A 25,254-nucleotide genomic window follows, 5' to 3' on the forward strand; every position below is an offset into this window, starting at 1 on the left:
AAAAAATACACGAGAATAGACTATTTTTTCCTCCAGCAAAGAGACATCTCGTTCTTAACTGAAGCCAGGATAGAAACTAAGATTCTAGCAGATCACTCTCCTATCACTTGCACGATCAAAGTCCCCAGTAACAATGCTAAACAATTTTCGTGGAAATTGAACCCCTTCTTGCTCTCTAGCCAACCTAACCTAGATACACAAAAAAACGAGCTATCCCTTTTCTTCCAGATAAATTCCAACCAAGAGACCTCAGATCTCACCATTTGGGAAGCTCACAAACCCTTTATCCGAGGCCATCTCATTAAGTTGGGAGCTAGGGCAAAAAGAGAACGTTTTACTCAGCTAAACAACCTGTATTCCCAAATCAACACGCTAGAAGCCCAACACAAACTCAAACACATACAAGATAACTTAAATAAACTAACGGAACTACGCAAACAACTCCTGGCCAGATTGACTATCCAAGCAAAACGTAAACTTCTCCTTCAAAAGAAAGTTTTCTATGAACACGCCAACAAGGCTGGATCCTTTTTGGCAAAGGCCCTTAGAGAACAAAGAGCAAAAACCTCAGTGAGATGTATTCTTGACCACAAAAATAGGAAAAAAATAGCCCCTGAAGATATTGCAGAACAATTTAGATTATTCTACAAAAATCTGTATAATCTTCCCTCCCCCATGACCTCCAACTCCATACCAAAAAACAGAAAGGAGGAAATTGAGGTCTTCCTCTCTAAATTTGGCCTAGGTAAACTTTCAAGTGAGGAGCAACTAGCTCTTAACACTCCTCTGACCATGGGAGAGTTCTCGGAGGCAGTTAAAAACACTAAAACAAACAAAAGCCCCGGCCCAGATGGTCTCTCGGCCCACTACTACAAAGCATTTTCGGACCTTTTAGCGCCACACTTTCTTAAAGCATTCAACTCTCACAAAATACTCGACCCCCTCTAAACAGCTCCTAGAGGCCCATGTCACAGTTATCCACAAACCTGATAAAGACCCTCAAAACTGCTCCAGCTATCGTCCCATCTCTTTGCTAAATCTAGATATCAAAATCTTCGCCAAGATCCTGGCTACCAGATTGGTCCCAATTCTTGAGACTAGAATCCTCCATGATCAAGTTGGCTTCCTACCAGGCAGAGAAGCAAGAGATGGGACGATGAGAGCGGTGGGACTACAGTCATGGCTCTCTCGGTGTTCCGTGGCGGGCTGTTTCCTCTCCACGGATGCCGAGAAAGCCTTTGACAGAGTGGCCTGGGACTTTGTTCAAGCTACCCTTGAGCATATGCATTTGGGTCACCAGATGCTCGATTGGATCATGCTTCTCTATTTAAATCCCTCTGCCCGAATAAAGGTCAATGGCACCCTCTCAGACACATTTGATCTTGCAAATGGGACCAGGCAGGGATGCCCCCTGTCCCCCTTGATCTTCATTACCATTCTAGAGCCCTTCCTAAACTCAATCAGGGCAGATACTTCCATCAAAGGGGTCACAGTTAATGGACAGGAACATAAAGTCTCAGCCTTCGCTGATGACCTTTTTTTTTTGCCTGCTCTCATTGATAAATTTGAATGTTTTGACCTATTATCCAATTACAAGATAAACTTTACTAAATCCTATGCCCTAAACATCTCATTAGATCCGTCCCTAGTCGCCAATCTGGCCTCTCAGCTCCCTTTCCAATGGGCTAAACAATCCATCAAATATCTGGGCATCAATTTGTCCACCAACCAAGACCTGTTATACCAACTAAATTTTGCCCCACTAATTACCAGTTTCTCCAAAGACATGAACTGGTCATTTAAACAACATATCTCCTGGTTTGGCAGACTGTCTGTCATAAAGATGAATCTTTTACCCAGATTTCTGTACATCTCCCAAACTCTACACATCACAGTGCCCAACTCTTTTTTTAACAATCTACAATCCCTACTCTCAGGCTATCTCTGGGGTCAGAAACACCCCAGAATAAAACGTTCCACTCTCTACCAAAGGAGGAGGGGGGCATTGCCCTCCCCCGACCCCAAAGCATACCATCAGGCGTCTTCCCTGAGTAGAATCTTAGATTGGTGCACACCTCTTTCCCCTAAACGCTGGATCCAGATTGAAGAGACCTTCTCTAGTAGCAGTCTGAGAGCTCTACCATGGTCAAACCCCAACAGATCTCAAAATAGACAACTTGACCCATCCCTTGATGATAGCTTCTCTGAAAAACATTACCTCTCTGGCCAAATCAAAGACCTTAACTTCATTCCCGGGCCCCCTTTCCCCTCTGCTTAACAACCCACACTTCCCTCCCGGTACCTCACTCTCCTTCCTCCCCAACCTTAACAATAGATATTTAACGCTAAAAGACATTACTCTCAACGGCCAGTGCAAAACTCGCGAGGACTTAGCCTCCCTTACAGCTGACGGTAACATTCCTCTATGGGATTATCTCCAAATCCGGAGTTTTGTTAATACTATAGCAAGAAAAGCAAACTTAAAGATGCCTCTCTCACCCTTTGAAATGTGGGCCTCGGCTCAAAAACCAGTCAGACATGCTATCTCTCTCATATATAATCTCATAACCTCAAACCCTACCCCAGAAGAGCTTGGACCATTCCAATCTAAATGGGAGTCCCTACTGCAAAAAACCCTACCCCAAGAGACTTGGCACAAAATTTATATCCTCTCCCATAAAGCTTCCTTAAATGTGAATACCCAAGAACAAGGCTACAAAATTCTCACACTGGTATAGGACCCCAGCTTTCCTACACCAAGCCAAATTACTGCCATCCAGCGAGTGCTGGAGATGCCACTCTCAGGGCCCTTTTCCACCAGCGCGTTTGCGCTGGCTGAATCGCAAAACCGCAAACCGCTAGCGATTTTACAATCGCTACAGTTTGCTTTTTAACATAGGAATCGCGGTAGGTCATTTCCACTACCGCGATTCGCTTTTGTCGGGAACGCGAACGCGCGGCGGAGCGATAATTGCCGCGATTTTGCTATGCAGTGCATAGCATAGCAAAATCGCGGCCACAAACGTCGGGGGAATCGCCGGTTTTGCGATTCAGCAATCGCTAGCGTTCAGCATGAACGCTAGCAATTGCAGGTGGAAAAGGGCCCTCAAGGAGGAGACCTACTTCACATTTTTTGGTCCTGCCCAACACTAACCTTATTCTGGCACAAAGTGCATACCTTGGCTGAACAGCTAACCGCCACATCCATTTCCTTCTCCCCTGAAATGTTCCTACTACACGCCACTTCAGCCTCAACCCAAATTTATAGGCGCTCTCTGCTAATCCACCTAGTAAATGCCGCCAGAAGCTTAATTCCCTCACTCTGGAAATCCCCAGACCCTCCCTCCATTAAACTCTGGTTCTCAAAAATTAACACAATTTATGATATGGAGGAAATTATCGCTTCTTCCCTTGGCAAATCCAACCAATTTTTAACTACGTGGGAGAACTGGTTGGCTTTCAAATCTTCTCCAGCTTATGATCTGATTATGCTCAAATAATATCACTGCCATATAGATAATGACATACACTTTCTGATTTGCTGAAGTGTCTACTCCCCCCCCCCCCCCCCTCTCTTCTACATGAAGCTCATCCCTTTAGCTCTCTCAATCTCTTGATAAGATTGACTGTTGAGAAATGATATGATATTACTCTCTATAGCTTGTACTTGGTTCATATTGCTGTCTTACTCTATGCTAAGTGATTCTGATTTAGCTGATTGTTCAATATTACCAACTAAGTCTGATTCAAGATATTTGACTATGTACATGGAAGTCGTTTTTTTCTTGTTGATAACTTCAATAAAATTCTTTAAAAGTAAAAAAAAAAAAAAAAAAAAAAAAAAGATTGTACGACTACCAAAAGGAAGGGGTGGCATTTTTATACATACACAATATGCCCTACTGGGCCAAAGAAGGGGCAAAGAGTGGCAACATCTCGCAAGCTGTCAAATATTTGAAAAGCGCGTACACAATACGCCCTACTGAGCCAAAGGAGGGGCTAAAAATGGCAACATCTCGCAAGCTTAAAATATTTGCAAAGCGCGTACACAATACGCCCTACTGAGCCAAAGAAGGGGCTAAGAACGGCAACATCTCGCAAGCTATCAAACATTTGCGGTCATACACAATCTCAAAGCTCGAATTTCAGACCTGAAAGCATTAAAGCTATCAAACCTCCCCAACAATGGTCTGCTGCTCCCTGAAACGTTGTTTAAAAGATTGTACGACTACCAAAAGGAAGGGGTGGCATTTTTATACAGTTTGTACCGAGATGGAAAAAAAAGAGGAATTCTGGCCGATGATATGGGGCTTGGCAAAACCATCCAAGTAATTGCTTTTCTCTCTGGTATGATTGCTTCAAAACAAATCAAAACAGTGCTTTTGATTGTGCCAACAATGCTAGTTAGCAATTGGGAGAAGGAGATTGAAAAGTGGACTCCAGACACGCAGTACAAAATTTTCCATGGGAATGAGAGAAGACTGACTAAAGACCTAGAGGAATCTCAAAGCTCGAATTTCAGACCTTAAAGCATTAAAGCTATCAAACCTCCCCAACAATGGTCTGCTGCTCCCTGAAACATTGTTTAAAAGATTGTACGACTACCAAAAGGAAGGGGTGGCATTTTTATACATACACAATACGCCCTACTGGGCCAAAGAAGGGGCAAAGATTGGCAACATCTCGCAAGCTGTCAAATATTTGCAAAGCGCGTACACAATACGTCCTACTCAGGGCCGGGCCGAGGCATAGGCTGGAGAGGCTCCAGCCTCAGGGCTCAGTGTAGGAGGGGGCACAATTCATTCAACTGTCATTCCTAATTGTGTATGAAGCAGAAAGAAATAAGAAAACAGCATACATGGCAGTGACTGCAAGCCAGATAACTAGAGATTAAGGTGTTGGGGAGGTTGTGGGCCCTATGGCGCCTCTTAGTCTAATAGCAATCAGTGTGAGACGGCTGGGGTGGGAGGGATGGGGGGGGGGGGCGCACTTTAGTGTCTCAGCCTTGGGTGCTGGAGGACCTTGTCCCGGCTCTGGTCCTACTGAGCCAAAGAAGGGGCAAAGAGTGGCAACATCTCGCAAGCTATCAAATATTTGCAAAGCGCGTACACAATACGCCCTACTGAGCCAAAGAAGGGGCTAAGAGTGGCAACATCTCGCAAGCTATCAAATATTTGCAAAGAGCGTACACAATATGCCCTACTGAGCATCTCAAAGGTCAAATTTTAAACCTTAAAAAAGCCTTACAGCACCCCACAACATCTCTTTGGAGAGCCAATCTATTTTTTTCCTGTGCGTCCCACTGACACTTGTGTTGCATAGACAGACTTGATAATTCATACTGTGTGTGCGCCCCTGCCACACTACCTGTGTGCGTCAGGCAGCTGCACATTTTAATACCCAGTACTGCATATACCTACCTGTTCACAGTGTACCCACTTACGTGAGCGCACGCAGTGTCACGGTGCCTGTCCGCTACCTGTCTGTGTGACAGGTGCACATTGTAATACCCATCACTGCATATACCTACCTGTTGTGTTCAGTGCATCCACCTACGTGAGTGCATGCAGTGCGATCTACCACTCCGTGCATACCTGTTAACTGCACATTGTATTAGTCAAGTCAGTGCATACCTTTCACTTCATTCTCCCCCCAATATAGACAACGGACAAAACAGGCAGAGGTATAGGCAGACCCAGAGGAAGGCCACCCGGCAGGTCTGTGCGAGGTGGGAGAGTTGAGAGAGTTGTTTTGAGGCCCCAAAGTTGCTACTTTTCAGAGAAAATTAGAAGAAGAGGGAAACTTACAATTGACCCCCTTAAATACTCCCTCATAATTGAATTCACCTGTGTATGTAGGTCAGGGGTCACTGAGTTTACCAAGCCAATTTGAGTTGATTAGAGATATATAGATATATATATAGGAGACAGTGATTTATACAGGATGATCATGACTATTAACAAAGTTGCCCAAACTTTAGCATCCCACTGTAGTTCTTCATTTACTGTTAATGTATATGCACAGCTCCTATTTTGGGTATAAGGTGCGTTTCTAGGCATCTGAGGCAGCTTGCTGATGTGCTGATCTACCTTCTATTGTAAAATGATCGCATTACTAGCTATTTTTCATCCTATTTATGACCCCGATTTCTGATCTTTTCCTTTCAATTGCTATTATTGTATTGGACATTCTATCATCTGAGAAAATGTCACTGTTAATGGACACCATTAGTTTAACAATCTGATGCAGAAAACTTCCCAGAGTGAACACAATAATCCCTAGATTTCTTTATGGTTATCTCATGGTAACTTGCACAACTTGCTGTACTGATGACTGGAGGTGCCCACTATCTGTCATTTTAGCAAACGATCAACATTCCGATTTGATAACCATGATCGAAAGGAAACCATCAAAAATCATCGCTCAGTGGCATCAACTGGATTAAAAGTATACAGCTCAGGAGAGCAGAGAGACAATTCAGCAGCCGCTCATACAGATTATACAGCTCAGGAGAACAGAGACAATTCAGCAGCCGCTCATACACAGATTATACAGCTCAGGAGAGGAGAGAATTCAGCAGCCACTCATACACAGATTATACAGCTCAGGAGAGCAGACAATTCAGTAGCCGGTCATACACAGATTATACAGCTCAGGAGAGCAGAGACAATTCAGCAGCCGCTCATACAGATTATACAGCTCAGGAGAGCAGAGACAATTCAGCAGCCTGTCATACACAGATTATACAGCTCAGGAGAGCAGAGACAATTCAGCAGCCTGTCATACACAGATTATACAGCTCAGGAGAACAGACAATTCAGCAGCCGCTCATACACAGATTATACAGCTCAGGAGAGCAGAGACAATTCAGTAGCCGGTCATACACAGATTATACAGCTCAGGAGAGGAGACAATTCAGCAGCCGGTCATACAGATTATACAGCTCAGGAGAGCAGAGACAATTCAGCAGCCGGTCAATTGCTTTGGTCCATTAGGGGAAACACCTTTTCAGTGGTAAAGTAGTTGAGGTTAGAGCAGGGCATCAGGAGCAACTGTACTTTGTGGGAAGGTTGGACATGAGTTTTATGGCCCAGGACCATCTGACTGCTACTGGCCATGTTAGTGTCTCGACAGGGAGGTGCTTGTACATGTTCTACTGGGCATGCTTTAACTAAAAGTAGACATGCAACCTCTCCCTTAACGCACCAGAGCTTGAGCAATAGTTTGGGGCCCAATGCTGTACAGACACTTCTCTAGTCTACGCTAACAGTGTTCTGCTGATGAGGAGGAGGTACAATGACAGTTGGCAGGGGGAGTAGGGCAACAATGCCCTCAGCGTGCAATTTGCCAATCTGATCTCTTGCTGACTCATAGGAGGGGATCGGTGCCTGCTGTACACATGTTCATTCTCAGTAGAGGCAGCTCCCATCTAACGTGTACAAGGCATTTCTATGGAATTGTACTATTTGCTAATCTGGTTTAATGATGTATCATGAAGCTTGCCTTGTATGCCTATAGTAATTGTATTTGTGTATGTTTGTTTTTTCAGTTATGTGGGGAAAGCCAAGGAGGAGGCTAAAAATAACATTGACAGCTATGCGATATTTGCAAAGCGCTAACTCCATTAGACCTACGGAGAAGCTCAGAGCTCGAATTTCAGACCTGAAAGCATTAAAGCTGTCAAACCTCCCCAACAATGGTCTGCTGCTCCCTGAAACGCTGTTTAAAAAAATTGTACGACTACCAAAAGGAAGGAGTGGAATTTTTATACAGTTTGTACCGAGATGGAAAAAAAGGAGGAATTCTGGCCGATGATATGGGGCTTGGCAAAACCATCCAAGTAATTGCTTTTCTCTCTGGTATGATTGCTTCAAAACAAATCAAAACAGTGTTTTTGATTGTGCCAACAATGCTAGTTAGCAATTGGGAGAAGGAGATTGAAAAGTGGACTCCAGACACGCAGTACAAAATTTTCCATGGGAATGAGAGAAGACTGACTAAATACCTAGAGGAATCTCAAAGCTCGAATTTCAGACCTTAAAGCATTAAAGCTATCAAACCTCCCCAACAATGGTCTGCTGCTCCCTGAAACATTGTTTAAAAGATTGTACGACTACCAAAAGGAAGGGGTGGCATTTTTATACATACACAAAATACGCCCTACTGAGCCAAAGGAGGGGCTAAGAATGGCAACATCTTGCAAGCTGTCAAATATTTGCAAAGCGCGTACACAATACGCCCTACTGAGCCAAAGGAGGCGCTAAGAATGGCAACATCTCGCAAGCTGTGAAATATTTGCAAAGCGCGTACACAATACGCCCTACTGAGCCAAAGGAGGCGCTAAGAATGGCAACATCTCGCAAGCTGTGAAATATTTGCAAAGAGCGTACACAATACGCCCTACTGAGCATCTCAAAGGTCAAATTTTAAACCGTAAAAAAGCCTTACAGCACCCCACAACATCTTTGGAGAGCCAATCTATTTTTTTCCTGTGCGTCCCACTGACACTTGTGTTGCATAGACAGACTTGATAATTCATACTGTGTGTGTGCGCCACTGCCACACTACCTGTGTGCGTCAGGCAGCTGCACATTGTAATACCCAGTACTACATATACCTACCTGTTCACAGTGTACCCACTTACGTGAGCGCACGCAGTGTCACGGTGCCTGTCCGCTACCTGTCTGTGTGACAGGTGCACATTGTAATACCCATCACTGCATATACCTACCTGTTGTGTTCAGTGCATCCACCTACGTGAGTGCACGCAGTGCAATATACCACTCCGTGCATACCTGTTAACTGCACATTGTATTAGTCAAGTCAGTGCATACCTTTCACTTCATTCTCCCCCCAATATAGACAACGGACAAAACAGGCAGAGGTAGAGGCAGACCCAGAGGAAGGCCACCCGGCAGGTCTGTGCGAGGTGAGAGAGTTGTTTTGAGACCCCGATGTTGCTACTTTTCAGAGAAAATAAGAAGAGGGAAACTTACAATTGACCCCCTTAAATACTCTCTCATAATTGGATTCACCTGTGTATGTAGGTCAGGGGTCACTGCGTTTACCAAGCCAATTTGAGTTCCAATAATTAGTTCTAAAGGTTTTGGAATCAATACAATTACAACAGTGCCCAAATTTATGCACCTGCTTAATTTGATTTAAACAATTATTGCGCACTTTCTGTAAATCCAATAAACTTCATTTCACTTCTCAAATATCACTGTGTGGTGGTTATGATAAAAAATGTCAGAGATATATATTCCCCACAAAAGTCTGGTGCAAAAGTTGAGGATGCAAGGACTGGGGAAGAGTCTGTGTTCATGGATAGGGAACTGGCTAATGGACAGAAAACAAAGAGTTGTGGTCAATGAATTGTACTCAAAATGGGAGACTGTTAGCAGTGGGGTCCCACAGGGGTCTGTTCTGGGTCCAGTGCTCTTCAATTTATTTATTAATGACCTAGTAGATGCAGTAGTGAGCAATGTTGCTATTTTTGCAGATGATACAAAATTGTGCAGAATCATCAACTCTCAGGAAGATAGTGTCATATTGCAACAGGATCTGGATAGGATGGCTATATGGGCACATACATGGCAGATGAAATTCAATGTTGACAAATGTAAGGTCATGCATTTTGGACGTACTAATGGTCTAGCACCATACAAAATAAATGGGATACAGTTGGGGACATCAAACTTGGAAAAGGACTTAGGAGTACTCATTGACAACAAGTTAAATAATCGTACTCAATGCCAAGCAGCTGCAGCTAAAGCTAACAAAATTTTGGGATGCATTAAAAGGGAAATAAAAACTCGAGATGCTAGCATAATATTGCCCCTGTTTAACTCTCTAGTAAGGCCACATCTGGAATATGGAATTCAGTTCTGGGCACCACATTACAAAAAAGATATTGCAGTTTTAGAGCAGGTGCAGAGACGAGCAACAAAATTGATGCGTGGGATGGAAGGTCTCACTTATCGAGAAAGGTTAGATAAACTGGGTTTATTTAGTCTAGAGAAAAGATGCCTTAGAGGGGATCTAATTAACATGTATAAATACATCAGAGGGCAATATAATACCTTGGCGGATGAGCTTTTTGTCCCTAGGCATTCTCAAAGGACTAGAGGACATGATCTGCGCATGGAGGAAAAACGTTTTAACCATTTATTTAGGAAAGGGTTCTTTACAGTAAGAGTGATTAAGATGTGGAATGCATTGCCACAGGAAGTCGTTATGGCAAACTCTATACCTGCATTTAAAGGGGACTTAGATGCTTTCCTTGCGTTGAAAGACATCCATGGCTACAATTACTAGGTAATGCCTAATGATGTTGATCCAGGGATTTTATCTGATTGCCATCTGGAGTCGGGAAGGAATTTTTCCCTTTAGGGGCTAATTGGACCATGCCTTGTAAGGGTTTTTTCGCCTTCCTCTGGATCAACAGGGATATGTGAGGGAGCAGGCTGGTGTTGTACTTTATACTGGTTGAACTCGATGGACGTATCTTTTTTCAACCAAAATAAACTATGTAACTATGTAAGGAGAACAGACACAATTCAGCAGCTGCTCATACACAGATTATACAGCTCAGGAGAGCAGACAATTCAGTAGCCGGTCATACACAGATTATACAGCTCAGGAGAGGAGAGAATTCAGCAGCCGGTCATACACAGAATATACAGCTCAGGAGAACAGAGACAATTCAGCAGCCGGTCATACAGATTATACAGCTCAGAAGAGCAGAGACAATTCAGCAGCCGGTCAATTGCTTTGGTCCATTAGGGGAAACACCTTTTCAGTGGTAAAGTAGTTGAGGTTAGAGCAGGGCATCAGGAGCAACTGTACTTTGTGGGAAGGTTGGACATGAGTTTTATGGCCCAGGACCATCTGACTGCTACTGGCCATGTTAGTGTCTCGACAGGGAAGTGCTTGTACATGTTCTACTGGGCATGCTTTAACTAAAAGTAGACATGCAACCTCTCCCTTAACGCACCAGAGCTTGAGCAATAGTTTGGGGCCCAATGCTGTACAGACACTTCTCTAGTCTACGCTAACAGTGTTCTGCTGATGAGGAGGAGGTACAATGACAGTTGGCAGGGGGAGTAGGGCAACAATGCCCTCAGCGTGCAATTTGCCAATCTGATCTCTTGCTGGCTCATAGGAGGGGATCGGTGCCTGCTGTACACATGTTCATTCTCAGTAGAGGCAGCTCCCATCTAACGTGTACAAGGCATTTCTATGGAATTATACTATTTGCTAATCTGGTTTAATGATGTATCATGAAGCTTGCCTTGTATGCCTATAGTAATTGTATTTGTGTTTGTTTTTTCAGTTATGTGGGGAAAGCCAAGGAGGAGGCTAAAAATAACATATTGACAGCTATGCGATATTTGCAAAGCGCTAACTCCATTAGACCTACGGAGAAGCTTAGAGCTCGAATTTCAGACCTGAAAGCATTAAAGCTGTCAAACCTCCCCAACAATGGTCTGCTGCTCCCTGAAACGCTGTTTAAAAAAAAATTGTACGACTACTAAAAGGAAGGAGTGGAATTTTTATACAGTTTGTACCGAGATGGAAAAAAAGGAGGAATTCTGGCCGATGATATGGGGCTTGGCAAAACCATCCAAGTAATTGCTTTTCTCTCTGGTATGATTGCTTCAAAACAAATCAAAACAGTGTTTTTGATTGTGCCAACAATGCTAGTTAGCAATTGGGAGAAGGAGATTGAAAAGTGGACTCCAGACACGCAGTACAAAATTTTCCATGGGAATGAGAGAAGACTGACTAAAGACCTAGAGGAATCTCAAAGCTTGAATTTCAGACCTTAAAGCATTAAAGCTATCAAACCTCCCCAACAATGGTCTGCTGCTCCCTGAAACATGGTTTAAAAGATTGTACGACTACCAAAAGGAAGGGGTGGCATTTTTATACATACACAATACGCCCTACTGAGCCAAAGGAGGGGATAAGAATGGCAACCTCTCGCAAGCTGTCAAATATTTGCAAAGCGCGTACACAATACGCCCTACTGAGCCAAAGGAGGGGCTAAGCATCGCAACATCTCGCAAGCTGTCAAATATTTGCAAAGCGCGTACACAATACGCCCTACTGAGCCAAAGAAGGGGCTAAGAGTGGCAACATCTCGCAAACTATCAAATATTTGCAAAGAGCGTACACAATACGCCCTACTGAGCATCTCAAAGGTCAAATTTTAAACCTTAAAAAAGCCTTACAGCACCCCACAACATCTCTTTGGAGAGCCAATCTATTTTTTTCCTGTGCGTCCCACTGACACTTGTGTTGCATAGACAGACTTGATAATTCATACTGTGTGTGTGCGCCACTGCCACACTACCTGTGTGCGTCAGGCAGCTGCACATTTTAATACCCAGTACTGCATATACCTACCTGTTAACAGTGTACCCACTTACGTGAGCGCACGCAGTGTCACGGTGCCTGTCCGCTACCTGTCTGTGTGACAGGTGCACATTGTAATACCCATCACTGCATATACCTACCTGTTGTGTTCAGTGCATCCACCTACGTGAGTGCATGCAGTGCGATCTACCACTCCGTGCATACCTGTTCACTGCACATTGTATTAGTCAAGTCAGTGCATACCTTTCACTTCATTCTCCCCCAATATAGACAACGGACAAAACAGGCAGAGGTAGAGGCAGACCTAGAGGTAGGCCACCCGGCAGGTCTGTGCGAGGTGGGAGAGTTGAGAGAGTTGTTTTGAGGCCCCAAAGTTGCTACTTTTCAGAGAAAATTAGAAGAAGAGGGAAACTTACAATTGACCCCCTTAAATACTCTCTCATAATTGGATTCACCTGTGTATGTAGGTCAGGGGTCACTGAGTTTACCAAGCCAATTTGAGTTGATTAGAGCTATATAGATATATATAGGAGACAGTGATTTATACAGGATGATCATGACTATTAACAAGGTTGCCCAAACTTTAGCATCCCACTGTAGTTCTTCATTTACTGTTAATGTATATGCACAGCTCCTATTTTGGGTATAAGGTACGTTTCTAGGCATCTGAGGCAGCTTGCTGATGTGCTGATCTACCTTCTATTGTAAAATGATCGCATTAGTAGTAATTTTTCATCCTATTTATGACCCCGATTTCTGATCTTTTCCTTTCAATTGCTATTATTGTATTGGACATTCTATCATCTGAGAAAATGTCACTGTTAATGGACACAATTAGTCTAACAATCTGAAGCAGAAAACTTCCCAAAGCGAACACAATAATCCCTAGATTTCTTTATGGTTATCTCATGGTAACTTGCAGAACTTGCTGTACTGATGACTTTGTCATTTTAGCAAACGATTAACATTCTGATTTGATAACCACGATCGGAAGGAAAGCATCAAAAATCATCCCTCAGTGGCATCAACTGGATTAAAAGTATACAGCTCAGGAGATCAGAGAGACCATTCAGCAGCCGCTCATACACAGATTATACAGCTCAGGAGAGCAGAGAATACAGCAGCCGCTCATACACAGATTATACAGCTCAGGAGAGCAGAGACAATTCAGCAGCCGGTCATACACAGATTATACAGCTCAGGGGAACAGAGACAATTCAGCAGCTGCTCATACACAGATTATACAGCTCAGGAGAGCAGAGACAATTCAACAGCCGCTCATACACAGATTATACAGCTCAGGAGAGCAGAGACAATTCAGCAGCTGCTCATACACAGATTATTATACAGCTCAGGAGAGCAGAGACAATTCAGCAGCCGCTCATACACAGATTATACAGCTCAGGAGAGCAGACAATTCAGCAGCCGGTCATACACAGATTATACAGCTCTGCTGTTAGTGAGAATGAATGAAACTGAGCAAGTTCTTTCACCTAAGCACTCATCTTCACTCTCTGAAAAGATTCTTGCAACTCTCCGTCTGGCATTATGAATTATCTCCATCTTTGTCTCTGCACCAAGTAAATCTGCAAAATCTTCTAGGAGCATAGGCTCTCTCTTGAGCCACGTTAGGCCTTTAAATAGGAAAACATTTGGAAAGGGAGGGCTAATTAATCATGCTAATGAGGGATTACGGGCAGGGCTGGCGTGGGGGTGTAAGTGTCTGGCTGTATGTCAGTCATTAGACACGTGCAGGGGGCGGGGATGTGTGGGGGTAAACATCGGGTGTTTAAGATAGGGAGATTGTTGAGGGATGGGAAGGCGACGTATGTGAGGGCGGCGGATGACCAATGAGAATCCGCTCTGCTGTGGGAGGGTCGGATTTGTTAAGGCGGCGTTACGCGTACGTCACGCCGCTGTTATAATTTAAGTAGGCCTCAGTTATTTGGACGGAGTTAGTCAAAAAGGCTTGGGGAGCAGACCTGCCCTTTAAGGGGATTTTCTCTTAAAGAGAAAATCTGCAGTTCTGTCAGCAGAACTAGAACATACCAAGACGCTGTTCTATGGACAAGGCCACAGGTCTCCCTGACCTGTGCATGTACACCACTAGAACAATAAACATCAGCCATTTTTACCAAATACCGAATTCTGTGTAAGTATGTCAAGAGTCTCATTAAATATTAATCGAGTATAATTATTGTTATTATTTAGTATTTATATAGCGCCGACATATTACGCAGCGCTGTACAGTGTGTGTGTACATATACATGAAAAACCAACAACACATGTAGATATAAACACACACACACGTATATATAAACAACCACACACATGTATATACACAACCAACAATACACACACACACACACACACACACACACACACACACACACACGTATATAAAAAAAAACAACCATATACATGAAAAACCAACCACACATGTAGATATAACCAACCACACACATGTATATACACAACCAACAATACACACACACACACACACACACACACACACACACAAACGGAGGTATAAAAAAACGATATGCAAGTGCAATAAAAAGAGAGGACCAGATTAAAAATGATAAAAATTCTCTTGTACTGGCTGTAAGGGGTGCTCTTAGTCCAGGGGCGATGGTGGTAGCTATGGTAATGAATGTAATTATTGGCGTCGACGGGTTTAAAGAAGGTTTTAGTTTTGATAGGTTGTTGGTCTGTGTATAAAATGAGATCGAGAAATTCTATGGCGATTGGGTCATGATGCGATGTGAACTGCAGGCCAGCCGGGTTGGTATGGAGGTAGAGCTAGAGGACACATTTTGGTCCGCAGCCTTAGCAATGGTTTACTGTCATCCAGAGATATAAAGTTTTTGTATGCCACTTCTTGAACTGGTGATAGATACACCCACAATATAAAGTCATTTTTTTCTGGTGAGAGGGCATGAGCTTCCCTTCTGATGAGGTTTTGTTCTGCAAGTCTTTTGTTCTCCTTAGGAAATAAGGTTGTATCATTTTCAGCAAATTCTCGGAAAGCTTTAGCCCAAGTGTTTTTCCATCTTGTGTTGCGTCTCTCTCTAGCCCTTGTAATTGGCTTTGCATACTCTATTTTTTTTTTATTTTTTAAAACATGTTTTATTTAGAGGTGGTTCTTTACAAAATACAATAAAGACTACATGCCATATCATATTATTATTGGGCCAACAGGTATCCAAACCTCACAACGGGGCCCTGTAATACAATTTAGTTACTATTCAGCATTGTTAATCATGGTTTCTCTATACCTCCAAACTTTTACTTATTTTAACCCAGCTTATCCTCCCCTCTCCCTTTCTCCCCCCCCCCCCCCCCCTCTGTTGTCTGCTGTTCCAATTTTAAAGTATTTTGTTTATATTTAGGCCTATTCTTTTGTCAATAACTCTCGTTCTCTAAGTAAGTAGATAAAAGAGACCTCTTGTTAACTTTAAATTATAATACAGCATTAGTAGACCCTCTAGAACACCTTCAGCTTGCCCAACTTCCCCAATAAGTCCATTGTAGCATACCATTCTGTGTACTTAAAAGGTGTGACTATGGCTTGTATCTCCTCCTTGGAGTAGGTATGTTCAATGAATTTTGTCCATTTTTTAAAGAGAGTTTTTGTTAGTTTTCCCTTGTGTGTCATCGCGCCTTATCTATCCAGATTGAATAGATGTATGAGTTCTTGTTCTACGTCCCATACAGATGGGTTGCTGGGGTAGATCCACTTGTTATATATTGCTTTTTTACTTGCTGCAAGAATGAAGTGTCCTAGCAGAGACGTTTTCTGTTTTGCATTCGTCTTTGTTGCCTCTGTTGGCTTTTGTATTTCAGATTCATAGTGGAAAAGATATAGTTGTGGTGTGATTTCTATTTCTCTGTTGCAGATTTGTTTGATGTATTTCTGGACCTGGTTCCAGAATGATCGAATGGATTTACATTCCCACATACAGTGAATGAGAGAAGCTTGAGGTAGTTGGCACTTTGGACAGCATGGTGAATAGTTGGAAGGAGGAGTTTTATACCCGATGTTGAAAGCATACTTTGCCCTATGAATTCATCTGAAATGAGAATCTTTCCAGTTTTCATTACTTATTATCTGTCGAAATGTATTATTTCCTTCTATGATTTGTGCTGGCAATTCTGGGTCTGGGATGTCTTTGTACCAGGCTTTTAGGTTGCTTACTGCATGTTGCTCTTGTTGTTTTAGCAGTGTTGCTTGTATTGTCGACAGGGGGAGTCTGTTTGGTCCTGGAGATATAAAGGTGTCAAAACTGTTTGGTTTCTGTTCCCTTGACAGATCTTTCACCAGCGCTGTAGCATGTGATTTACTTGTGCGTAATATAAGAAGTGATGCTTAGGTAAATTGAATTCTGACCTTAGCTCCCCAAAAGTTTTCCATTTTCCTTTAGCTAGGTTAAAGAGGTGTCCCAATTGTCTGATATCCTTGTCAGCCCATATTCCGAATCCTTCGTGAGACATGCTAGCCTGGAAACCCGGATGTCCCCAAAGAGGTGCGTATTTGGAGATTTGATAAGGTAAACGAAAACGTTTTCTTATTTCTTTCCACACTGCCCATGTATCCCTCAGTACTATGCTATATTTAACCTTCTGTGGCAATTTGGGGTAGGGGGTATGTAGTATTGCTGGTAGCGACCATGGCTCTGAATGCTTCTTCCAGCTCGGTGTTCGAAAAGGAACTATTTCCACATATCCAGTCTCTGGCGTGTCTAAATAAGCAGGCCAGATTGTAATTCCTGATGTTGGGTAGGCCTACTCCTGCCCAATTTTTTGGCATCATTAATTTATGAAGGGCTATCTTGTGTTTTTTTCCCGCCCATAGGAACCTGGATATAGCAGCTTCGATTTTTTTAACGTCTCGATGTTTGAGGAGTAATGGTATTGTCTGTAAGGGGTATAGCAACTTGCCAAAGGTTATGGATTTCACAAGGGCTGTCCTTCCCATTAAATTTATAGGTAGCTGTTCCCAATTTTTGAGTTGTTGGATAATTTTGTGGATCAGTGGGGGATAGTTTAGATCGTACACCGAGCTGGGAGTCCTAGATATTTGAATCCCAAGGTATTTTACTTTGTTGGATATTTTGATTCCTGCATTTCTAAAGGTCCTAGCTATATCTGGTTTGTGATTGAGTAGGAGTAGTTCACTTTTGGATCTGTTAACTTTAAATCCACTTATATTTCCTACCTCATCTATTATCTGGAATACCTCTGTTAATTGAGACTGTGGTTTGGACATGAATAGTAGTATGTCATCTGCGAACATTGTCTGCACAATTGTGGATGACCCAATTGTGATACCCTGTATTCTAGATTCTAATATTTTGGCCATGGGCTCCAGAGCTATGTTAAATAAAAGAGGAGATAAAGGGCAGCCCTGTCTAGTTCCTTTCTGTAGCATTATTCTTGAGGATAAGAAGCCTGGGGTATATAATTGTGCCGTGGGGGCTAAATGAAGAGCTTTGATTAATGACATGAACGAGTTTGAAAAGCCCATCTGCTCTAGCACTGCTCTTAACCAGTTCACATTGTCAAATGCCTTTTCAGCATCTAAAAATAGCACTGCATATTCCGAGGATGTCTTGGGGTACAGTTTGGCATAATTTAAAACCTTTAGTACTTTTCTTATATTTGCCACAGCTGAACGACATTTGACAAATCCTGACTGGTGTTTTCCTATCAACTTGGGTAATATGTTTGCTAGTCTTTCTGCCATGATTTTGTTAAGATTTTCAGGTCTTGGTTTATTAGGGAGATAGGGCGATATGACGCAGGTAGTACTGGGTCCTTGCCTTGTTTTGGTAGAACTTTTATATATGCAGTATTGGTGGTGTGTGGCATTTTCCCTGTCTGCAAGATTGTATTTAAGACTTTTTGCAAGTGAGGTGCTACTTCAATTTGTAGGATTTTGTAGTATTCTGCACTGAGTCCGTCAGGGCCAGGTGATTTATTGTTATGTAGATTTTTTATTGTTCCTTGTATTTCTTCTATAGTTATTTGACCATTTAGATTATCTGTGTCTTCCTGTGTCAATTTTGGGAGTTTTGCTTTTTGAAGTATGTCTGGAATTTTGCTGAGATCTAGCTGATTAGTTGACTCTGTGTACAAATCTGAATAGAAATCATGGAATATTTTATTTATAATTTTAGGATCATGTTGTAGACTACCTCGCTTGTCTTTTAGTGTTTGTATATTAGTGTGATCTCTGGAGCCCATGGCCAGTCTGGTCAAAAGTTTCCCCATTTTATTCCCGTATTTATGATATTGTAAGGATATATAGGATGCACGTATTTTTTCTTTTGCTTTATACCACCTGTCAGTATCTGCTTTAGATTTGACCCATTGCTGTCTATTTTTTTCTGTGGGATTAAGCTGATGTTTTCCTGCCTGTCTGGTTTTTTCTACCGCTTTTAAATATTCTGCCTGTGCCTGTTTTTTTTTGTAAGCCACGTATGCTATGATTTTCCCCCTCATTACTGGTTTCGACGCCTCCCAAAGCAGGAAGGGTGAATTTGTGTGGGCTGTATTATCTTGAATATATTCCTCCCACCATTGCTTCATAGATGCTCTGAATTCCTCGTCCTCATAAAACTGAGTCGGGAAACGCCATATAATGTCTGACCCTCTCTGAACTATCTGTCACGTCCATGGTAATTGGTGCGTGATCAGAGATTACCAAATCTTGTATATCACTGGCTATTATTCTGGATGACAGGGATTCGGTAGTTAACATATAATCTAATCTGGACCACATATCATGGGGTTGGGAATAAAATGTAAATTGGCGGTCGTATGGATGTAGCATTCTCCATGTGTCAATTTTAGATTTTCTTGAAAAGTCGAGAATTGTTTTGCTTTTTTTCTATATCCCTTACTTATGGTGACTTTAGCTGTCCTGTCCTCGATTAAGTCTAATACAGCGTTGTAATCTCCCCCTACTATCTTATGTGTGGCATTTGAACAGTTTATCTTATTACTAAGAGATTGCAAGAAGGTCAAGTTATCATCCGTTGGTGCATATATATTAAATATGTCTATCACATCTGTATTTTGTTGAAGCCTTATCCTAACTAGTCGTCCATCAACACCACACTCTATGTCGGCAACTCTGTGTAGTAGCTTTTTATGTATTAAAGTTATTGTGCCTGCTTTTCTTTCTACCGTCTCCGAGCAGTAAACTCCTCCTACCCACCATTTTTTTAAGAGTTTAGCGCTAGCAGCTGACATAGGAGTCTCTTGAAGTACAGCCACGTCTGCTTTTAATTTTTTAAGATGTCTGAGAACTTGCGATCTCTTTTCTTTTGCCCGCAAGCCTTTCACATTCCACGAGATGACTCTGAATGTCATAGTTGATGAACGACCAGCTTGTTTATTATGGTATTCTTAATCTCCTTTTGATGATTTATAGCCTAGGTTCTCAACGTGTGGTACGCGTACCCCAGGGGGTACTTCTGATGGTTCCAGGGGGTACTCGGGCTTCATATACTTAACCAAGAATAACAAATTTAGAGTTGTAGAAAATGATAAATCATTTTTAAACACCAAATTAGTGTTTTAGCTATTTAAAAGCAATAGTAAAGGCTTGGAAATAGTTTAGAACCAATTATCATGTACTAGCTTTCAATATATATTTATCAAGGGGTACTTGTGATAATGTTTACTATGCTAAGGGGTACTTGGTCAGTACAGGGTTTTAAAAGGGGTACATACCAATAAAATGTTGAGAAACACTGATGTATAGTATTGGAACAGCAGACAATCAATCCCTCCCTTTGCCCCCGAACAAAAATCCCCACAAACCCCCAACCTTGCTGTATAAACTTTTTCTGTAAATATAAAACACAAAATACAAACATTCGTGCAAGGTAAGTATACACGACTCTATAACCTGACTTCACTTCTTCCCTGGTGAAGGACATAACTCTCCTCTAACTTCCCTTAAACAAAGCTCAGTCTTGCATATATTTAAACATTAAGAATCTTTTCCTGCTTGTTATAGTCATCCATTTATTTTTTTTGTGCAGCACCCGTGTTATATTTTGTAGTGACTTTTTTTTTTTTTTTTTTCAGTCATTGTCTTCAGCTCCCCCTGTGCTATTTCGCGGGCTGTGAGCAGGTGAACTGGTTTGTTTTTCTAGAAAAGTTTCAGCATCCGCATGGCTCTTGAAAATATGCTGCTGACCTTTGTTATCTGTTATTCTGAGGATTGCAGGGAACATTAAGGCAAACTTCAGCTTTTTAGTTATGCACTGTGTGCATGCATTATTACATTTTTGGCGTTGTTGTGAAATTTCTAATGAGTGGTCATTAAAAAGTCTTAGTGTGACATCTTGGTAGATCAGCGGTTCTTTACGCTGCCTGTACAGCCTCATTATGTGATCTTTCTCTGAGTAGTCTAGATATTTAATCATGACCATCCTGGGCAATTTGCTTTTTTTTTTAATCTTTGGGTGGGCCCACTCTGTGTGCTCTTTCTACTTTATACGGTTGGTCGATTCCCAGAAGTTTGGGAAGTTCAACCATGCAATAGGGTGGATAGTTCATATGACTCTGGAAGTCCCACTACTCTGATATTGCTCCTCCGTGAGCGATTCTCTAGGTCTTGTAACTTTTCATGCATTTCTGCATTTTCCTTTTCCAACTTACGGATTTTAGTGTTATGCGATTGGTTATCATCCTCCACATTTGAGATTCTTTGCTCTGCCTGCTTTATTTGGCTAGCTTGCATCTGCAGCTCTCTATGGACCTTAAGTGACTGCGTCATGGCAGAATGTATCATGCTTTGCAGCTCGGGGGTCAGTTTGGCTACTACTGCTGTAGCTAGTTTGTCCAACTCTGGACTGCCTAGTTCCCCCTCGTACTCACTGCGGGTCTCCTCTGCCTCACTGTCCCAGTCACGGACGCTGTGAGTCTCGCTGTCTCCTCCGTCTTGTTTGTGTCTCGGAGCGCGTGATTCTCTGCATGCTGTAGTGGCGGCGGCCATCTTGGAGTTCGGGCTGCCTGCGTTCTTTCTCCGCTCGGAGCGCGTTAGATATTTATCCATCTGTCGGATAAGTGCCCGAGTGGCGTCCTGGATCTCTCCTCTGCCGTTAGTGCTTCTGCGGGTGCTTTAGCTGGCATGTAACAGTGAGAGACTGAGCTTGTTCAGCGGAGCTCCACTCTCCCTGTCTTCACATCCAGGCGCCGGAACCGGAAGTCCTGCATACTCCATTTTAAAGGTCTTTGCAGTTCCAAGCAGGGTTCCTTGGCAGGCAAAGTCATAAAGCCCACAACTCTTGCAAGTTGTTTTGGACGTACCAGTGAGAAGGACTCGATTTTTTGCAAAAATAGCAGCACAGGCTTGTGCCGTTTTGGAAGTTGGATTTTTTATTTCGTGTGCTTCATCCAAAATAAAATAATCCCGTATAAACTTTGCGCCATTATAGGAAGACACTTGCTGCCAGTTATTTAGTATCATTTTGTATGTAGATATAATTATGCCACCTTCTTTCTGTATTTTCTTTAGGTCTTTAGTTAGTCTTCTCTCAGCCTCATGGAAAATTTTGTACTGCGTGTCTGGAGTCCACTTTTCAATCTCCTTCTCCCAATTGCTAACTAGCGTGGTTGGCATAATCAAAAGCACTGTTTTGATTTGTTTTGAAGCAATCACACCAGAGAGAAAAGCAATTACTTGGATGGTTTTGCCAAGCCCCATATCATCGGCCAGAATTCCTCCTTTTTTTCCATCTCGGTACAAACTGTATAAAAATGCCACCCCTTCCTTTTGGTAGTCGTACAATCTTTTAAACAACGTTTCAGGGAGCAGCAGACCATTGTTGGGGAGGTTTGATAGCTTTAATGCTTTAAGGTCTGAAATTCGAGCTTTGAGATTCTCCGTAGGTCTAATGGAGTTAGCGCTTTGCAAATATTGTATAGCTGTCAAGATTTTGCCATTTTTAGCCTCTTCCTTGGCTTTCCCCACATAACTGAAAAAACAAACAAACACAAATACAATTACTATAGGCATACAAGGCAAGCTTCATGATACATCATTAAACCAGATTAGCAAATAGTAAAATTCCATAGAAATGCCTTGTACGTTAGATAGGAGCTGCCTCTCCTGTGAATCAACATGTGTACAGCAGGCACCGATCCCCTCTATGAGTCAGCAAGAGATCAGATTGGCAAATTGCACGCTGAGGGCATTGTTGCCCTACTCCCCCTGCCAACTGTCGTCATTGTACCTCCTCCTCATTAGCAGAACACTGTTAGCATAGACGAGAGAAGTGTCTGTACAGCATTGGGCCCCAAACTATTGCTCAAGCTCTGGTGCTTACAAGGGTTAAAGTGGACCCAAATTAAAAAATACAATATTTCAGAAATAAAATCTATTTTCTAAATTATAATATATAGCAGCCTTTTCAGCTGCATGACAAATATAAAATATTTTACATTTATTGGAGGAACCCCTCCCCTTCCTTTCAAATTGCCGGGAAAAAAAATCTGGCAAACTGGTGGAGTAGATGCTGTCTGGCAATGGAGGAATTGCTAATGGCTGCCACCTGTATAACCCTAGTTATGAAAAGAGAAGGGTGAAAAGCATGCACTGAAATTATCATAGGTTTGAAGGAGTGTTTATTTATCTTTGAATGTGTCAGAGTGGTGCAACTAAATATTTTTAATTAAAAAAAAAAAATGTTTGGTTTGGGTCCGCTTTAAGGGAGAGGTTGCATGTCTACTTTTAGTTAAAGCATACCCAGTAGAACATGTACAAGCACTTCCCTGTGGAGACACTAACATGGCCAGTAGCAGTCAGAAGATGGTCCAGGGCCATAAAACTCATGCCCAACCTTCCCACAAAGTACAGTTGCTCCTGATGCCCTGCTCTAACCTCAACTACTTTACCACTGAAAAGGCGTTTCTCCTAATGGACCAAAGCAATTTTAAAATTCCAGTGTGCCTGCTATCCATTTGCCAATAACTTTCACTAATCATCACCTCTAAATGATCTCTACTTATCTTCACTACAAATTGGACTCTTTGGGTGGTGCTTCTTGCTAAGAATTATTGTATGCCTTTTAACAGCAATTATCGATTTAAAGTAAAACAAAAGTGACTAGATAAAACCCCACACATTTTTCCCATTTCTCCCAATTTCAACTAGAGATGGCCTGAAGGGCTCGCCGATGAACTTCCATGGTTCGCGATCGCGGCGAACCGGGAACTTTTCTGGAAGTTTGGTTCACCCGCATAGTGCACCATTAGGGTCAACTTTGACCCTCTACACAGTCAGCAGGCACATTGTAGCCAATCACGCTACACTCCCTCCTGGAGCCACTCCCACCCTTATAAAAGGCAGGCACTGCCAGCCATTATACTCACTTGTGTGCCTGCATTAAACAGAGAAGGGACAGCTGCTGCAGACAGAGCAGACTCATAGGGAAAGATTAGTTAGGCTCTTGTAGGCTCCTTACTGATTCTTATTGCTAAAAAAAAAAAAAAAAAAAAAAAAAAAAATAGCACCCCACAACATCTCTTTGGAGAGCCAATCTATTTTTTTTCCTGTGTGTCCCATTGACACGTGTGTTGCATAGACAGACTTGATAATTCATACTGTGTGCGCCACTGCCACACTACCTGTGTGTGTCAGGCAGCTGCACATTGTAATACCCAGTACTGCATATTCCTACCTACCTGTTCACAGTGCACCCACCTACGTGAGCGCACGCAGTGTCACTGTGCCTGTCCGCTACCTGTCTGTGTGTGACAGGTGCACATTGTAATACCCATCACTGCATATACCTACCTGTTGTGTTCAGTGCATCCACCTACGTGAGTGCACCCAGTGCGATATACCACTCCGTCCATACCTGTTAACTGCACCTGTGTGACTGCACATTGTATTAGTCAAGTCAGTGCATACCTTTCACTTCATTCTCTCCCCCCCCCCCCCCAATATAGACAACGGACAAAACAGGCAGAGGTAGACCCAGAGGAAGGCCACCCGGCAGGTCTATGCGAGGTCGGGTTGATGTGATTTTGTGCGGCCCTCGACCAAAGTAAAGTGCTCAGAAGAAGGCACGTCCTATCAACTCCCAAGATTGTCAGGACATGGTTGACTAACAGAGCACTTCATCTTCCACAGCCACCAGCACTACTACAAGCACCACATCCACTAGCATTTGACACTTCACAGAAGTTATTTGGTGGGGAATTAACCAATTCACAGCCATTGTTACAACCAGATGAAGGCGCTAAGCAATTTACACCACCTCATATGTCTGAGTTAGGCGGCGACACTATGGACGTAACATGTGAAGATGATGAAGTACCTGCTGTTGGTGCAGTTTGAGGCAAGCAAAGCTGGGCAGGATTATTGTGATGAGGACGATGATACAGATCCCACGCATGTTCTCAATAGAGGAGATGAACAGGGGACAGTTCAGAGGGGGGAGTCAGAGAGGAGTAGGAGACTAGTTGCTGAAAGCTTGTCAGAAACAGCTGGTGGCAGTATCCGGCGCCATGTATCGCCACCTATGGACAGCCAGCCAACATGCCCTTCAACGTCAGCTGCTGATGCCACCATAGTGCCATCACCCCAGGGGGGATCAGCGGTGGCCAGAGCTGTCACAATTTGCCATCCAACTTCTGTCTTGCCCTGCCTCAAGCACCCAGTAAGAAAGGACCTTTAGCGGAGGCATTGTCACTAAGATGATAAGTCGCCTAGGTAAGTGTTCAGTACCTTTAGCAAAATGAATAGAGGCATGGATCCCAGAAGGCTACTGCCTGCCCGAAGACTAATGCTTCATACACACTTGAGATAAAAGTCTTTGGAAAAGGCAAGATCACAGACCAATCTTACCA

General features: G+C 42.7%; 2 protein-coding genes across 3 annotated transcripts in view; one reads left to right on the plus strand and one right to left on the minus strand.

The window, feature by feature from the left end:
* Nucleotides 1–25,254, plus strand: part of LOC137525263 (7-methylguanosine phosphate-specific 5'-nucleotidase A-like) — a 606,367-nt gene that overhangs the window by 528,242 nt on the left and 52,871 nt on the right. The window lies entirely within an intron of this gene.
* LOC137525262 (DNA excision repair protein ERCC-6-like) overlaps nt 15,740–25,254 on the minus strand; it is a 32,031-nt gene continuing 22,516 nt past the window's right edge. The window contains exon 2 of the mRNA XM_068246286.1: nt 15,740–22,376. Within this exon, the coding sequence (XP_068102387.1) occupies nt 21,521–22,376 (856 nt within the window). The 3' untranslated portion in view covers nt 15,740–21,520. The remainder of the gene's footprint in view (nt 22,377–25,254) is intronic.

Source organism: Hyperolius riggenbachi, chromosome 7 (genome assembly GCF_040937935.1).
Source record: "Hyperolius riggenbachi isolate aHypRig1 chromosome 7, aHypRig1.pri, whole genome shotgun sequence".
Classification (NCBI taxonomy): Eukaryota; Metazoa; Chordata; class Amphibia; order Anura; family Hyperoliidae; genus Hyperolius; species Hyperolius riggenbachi.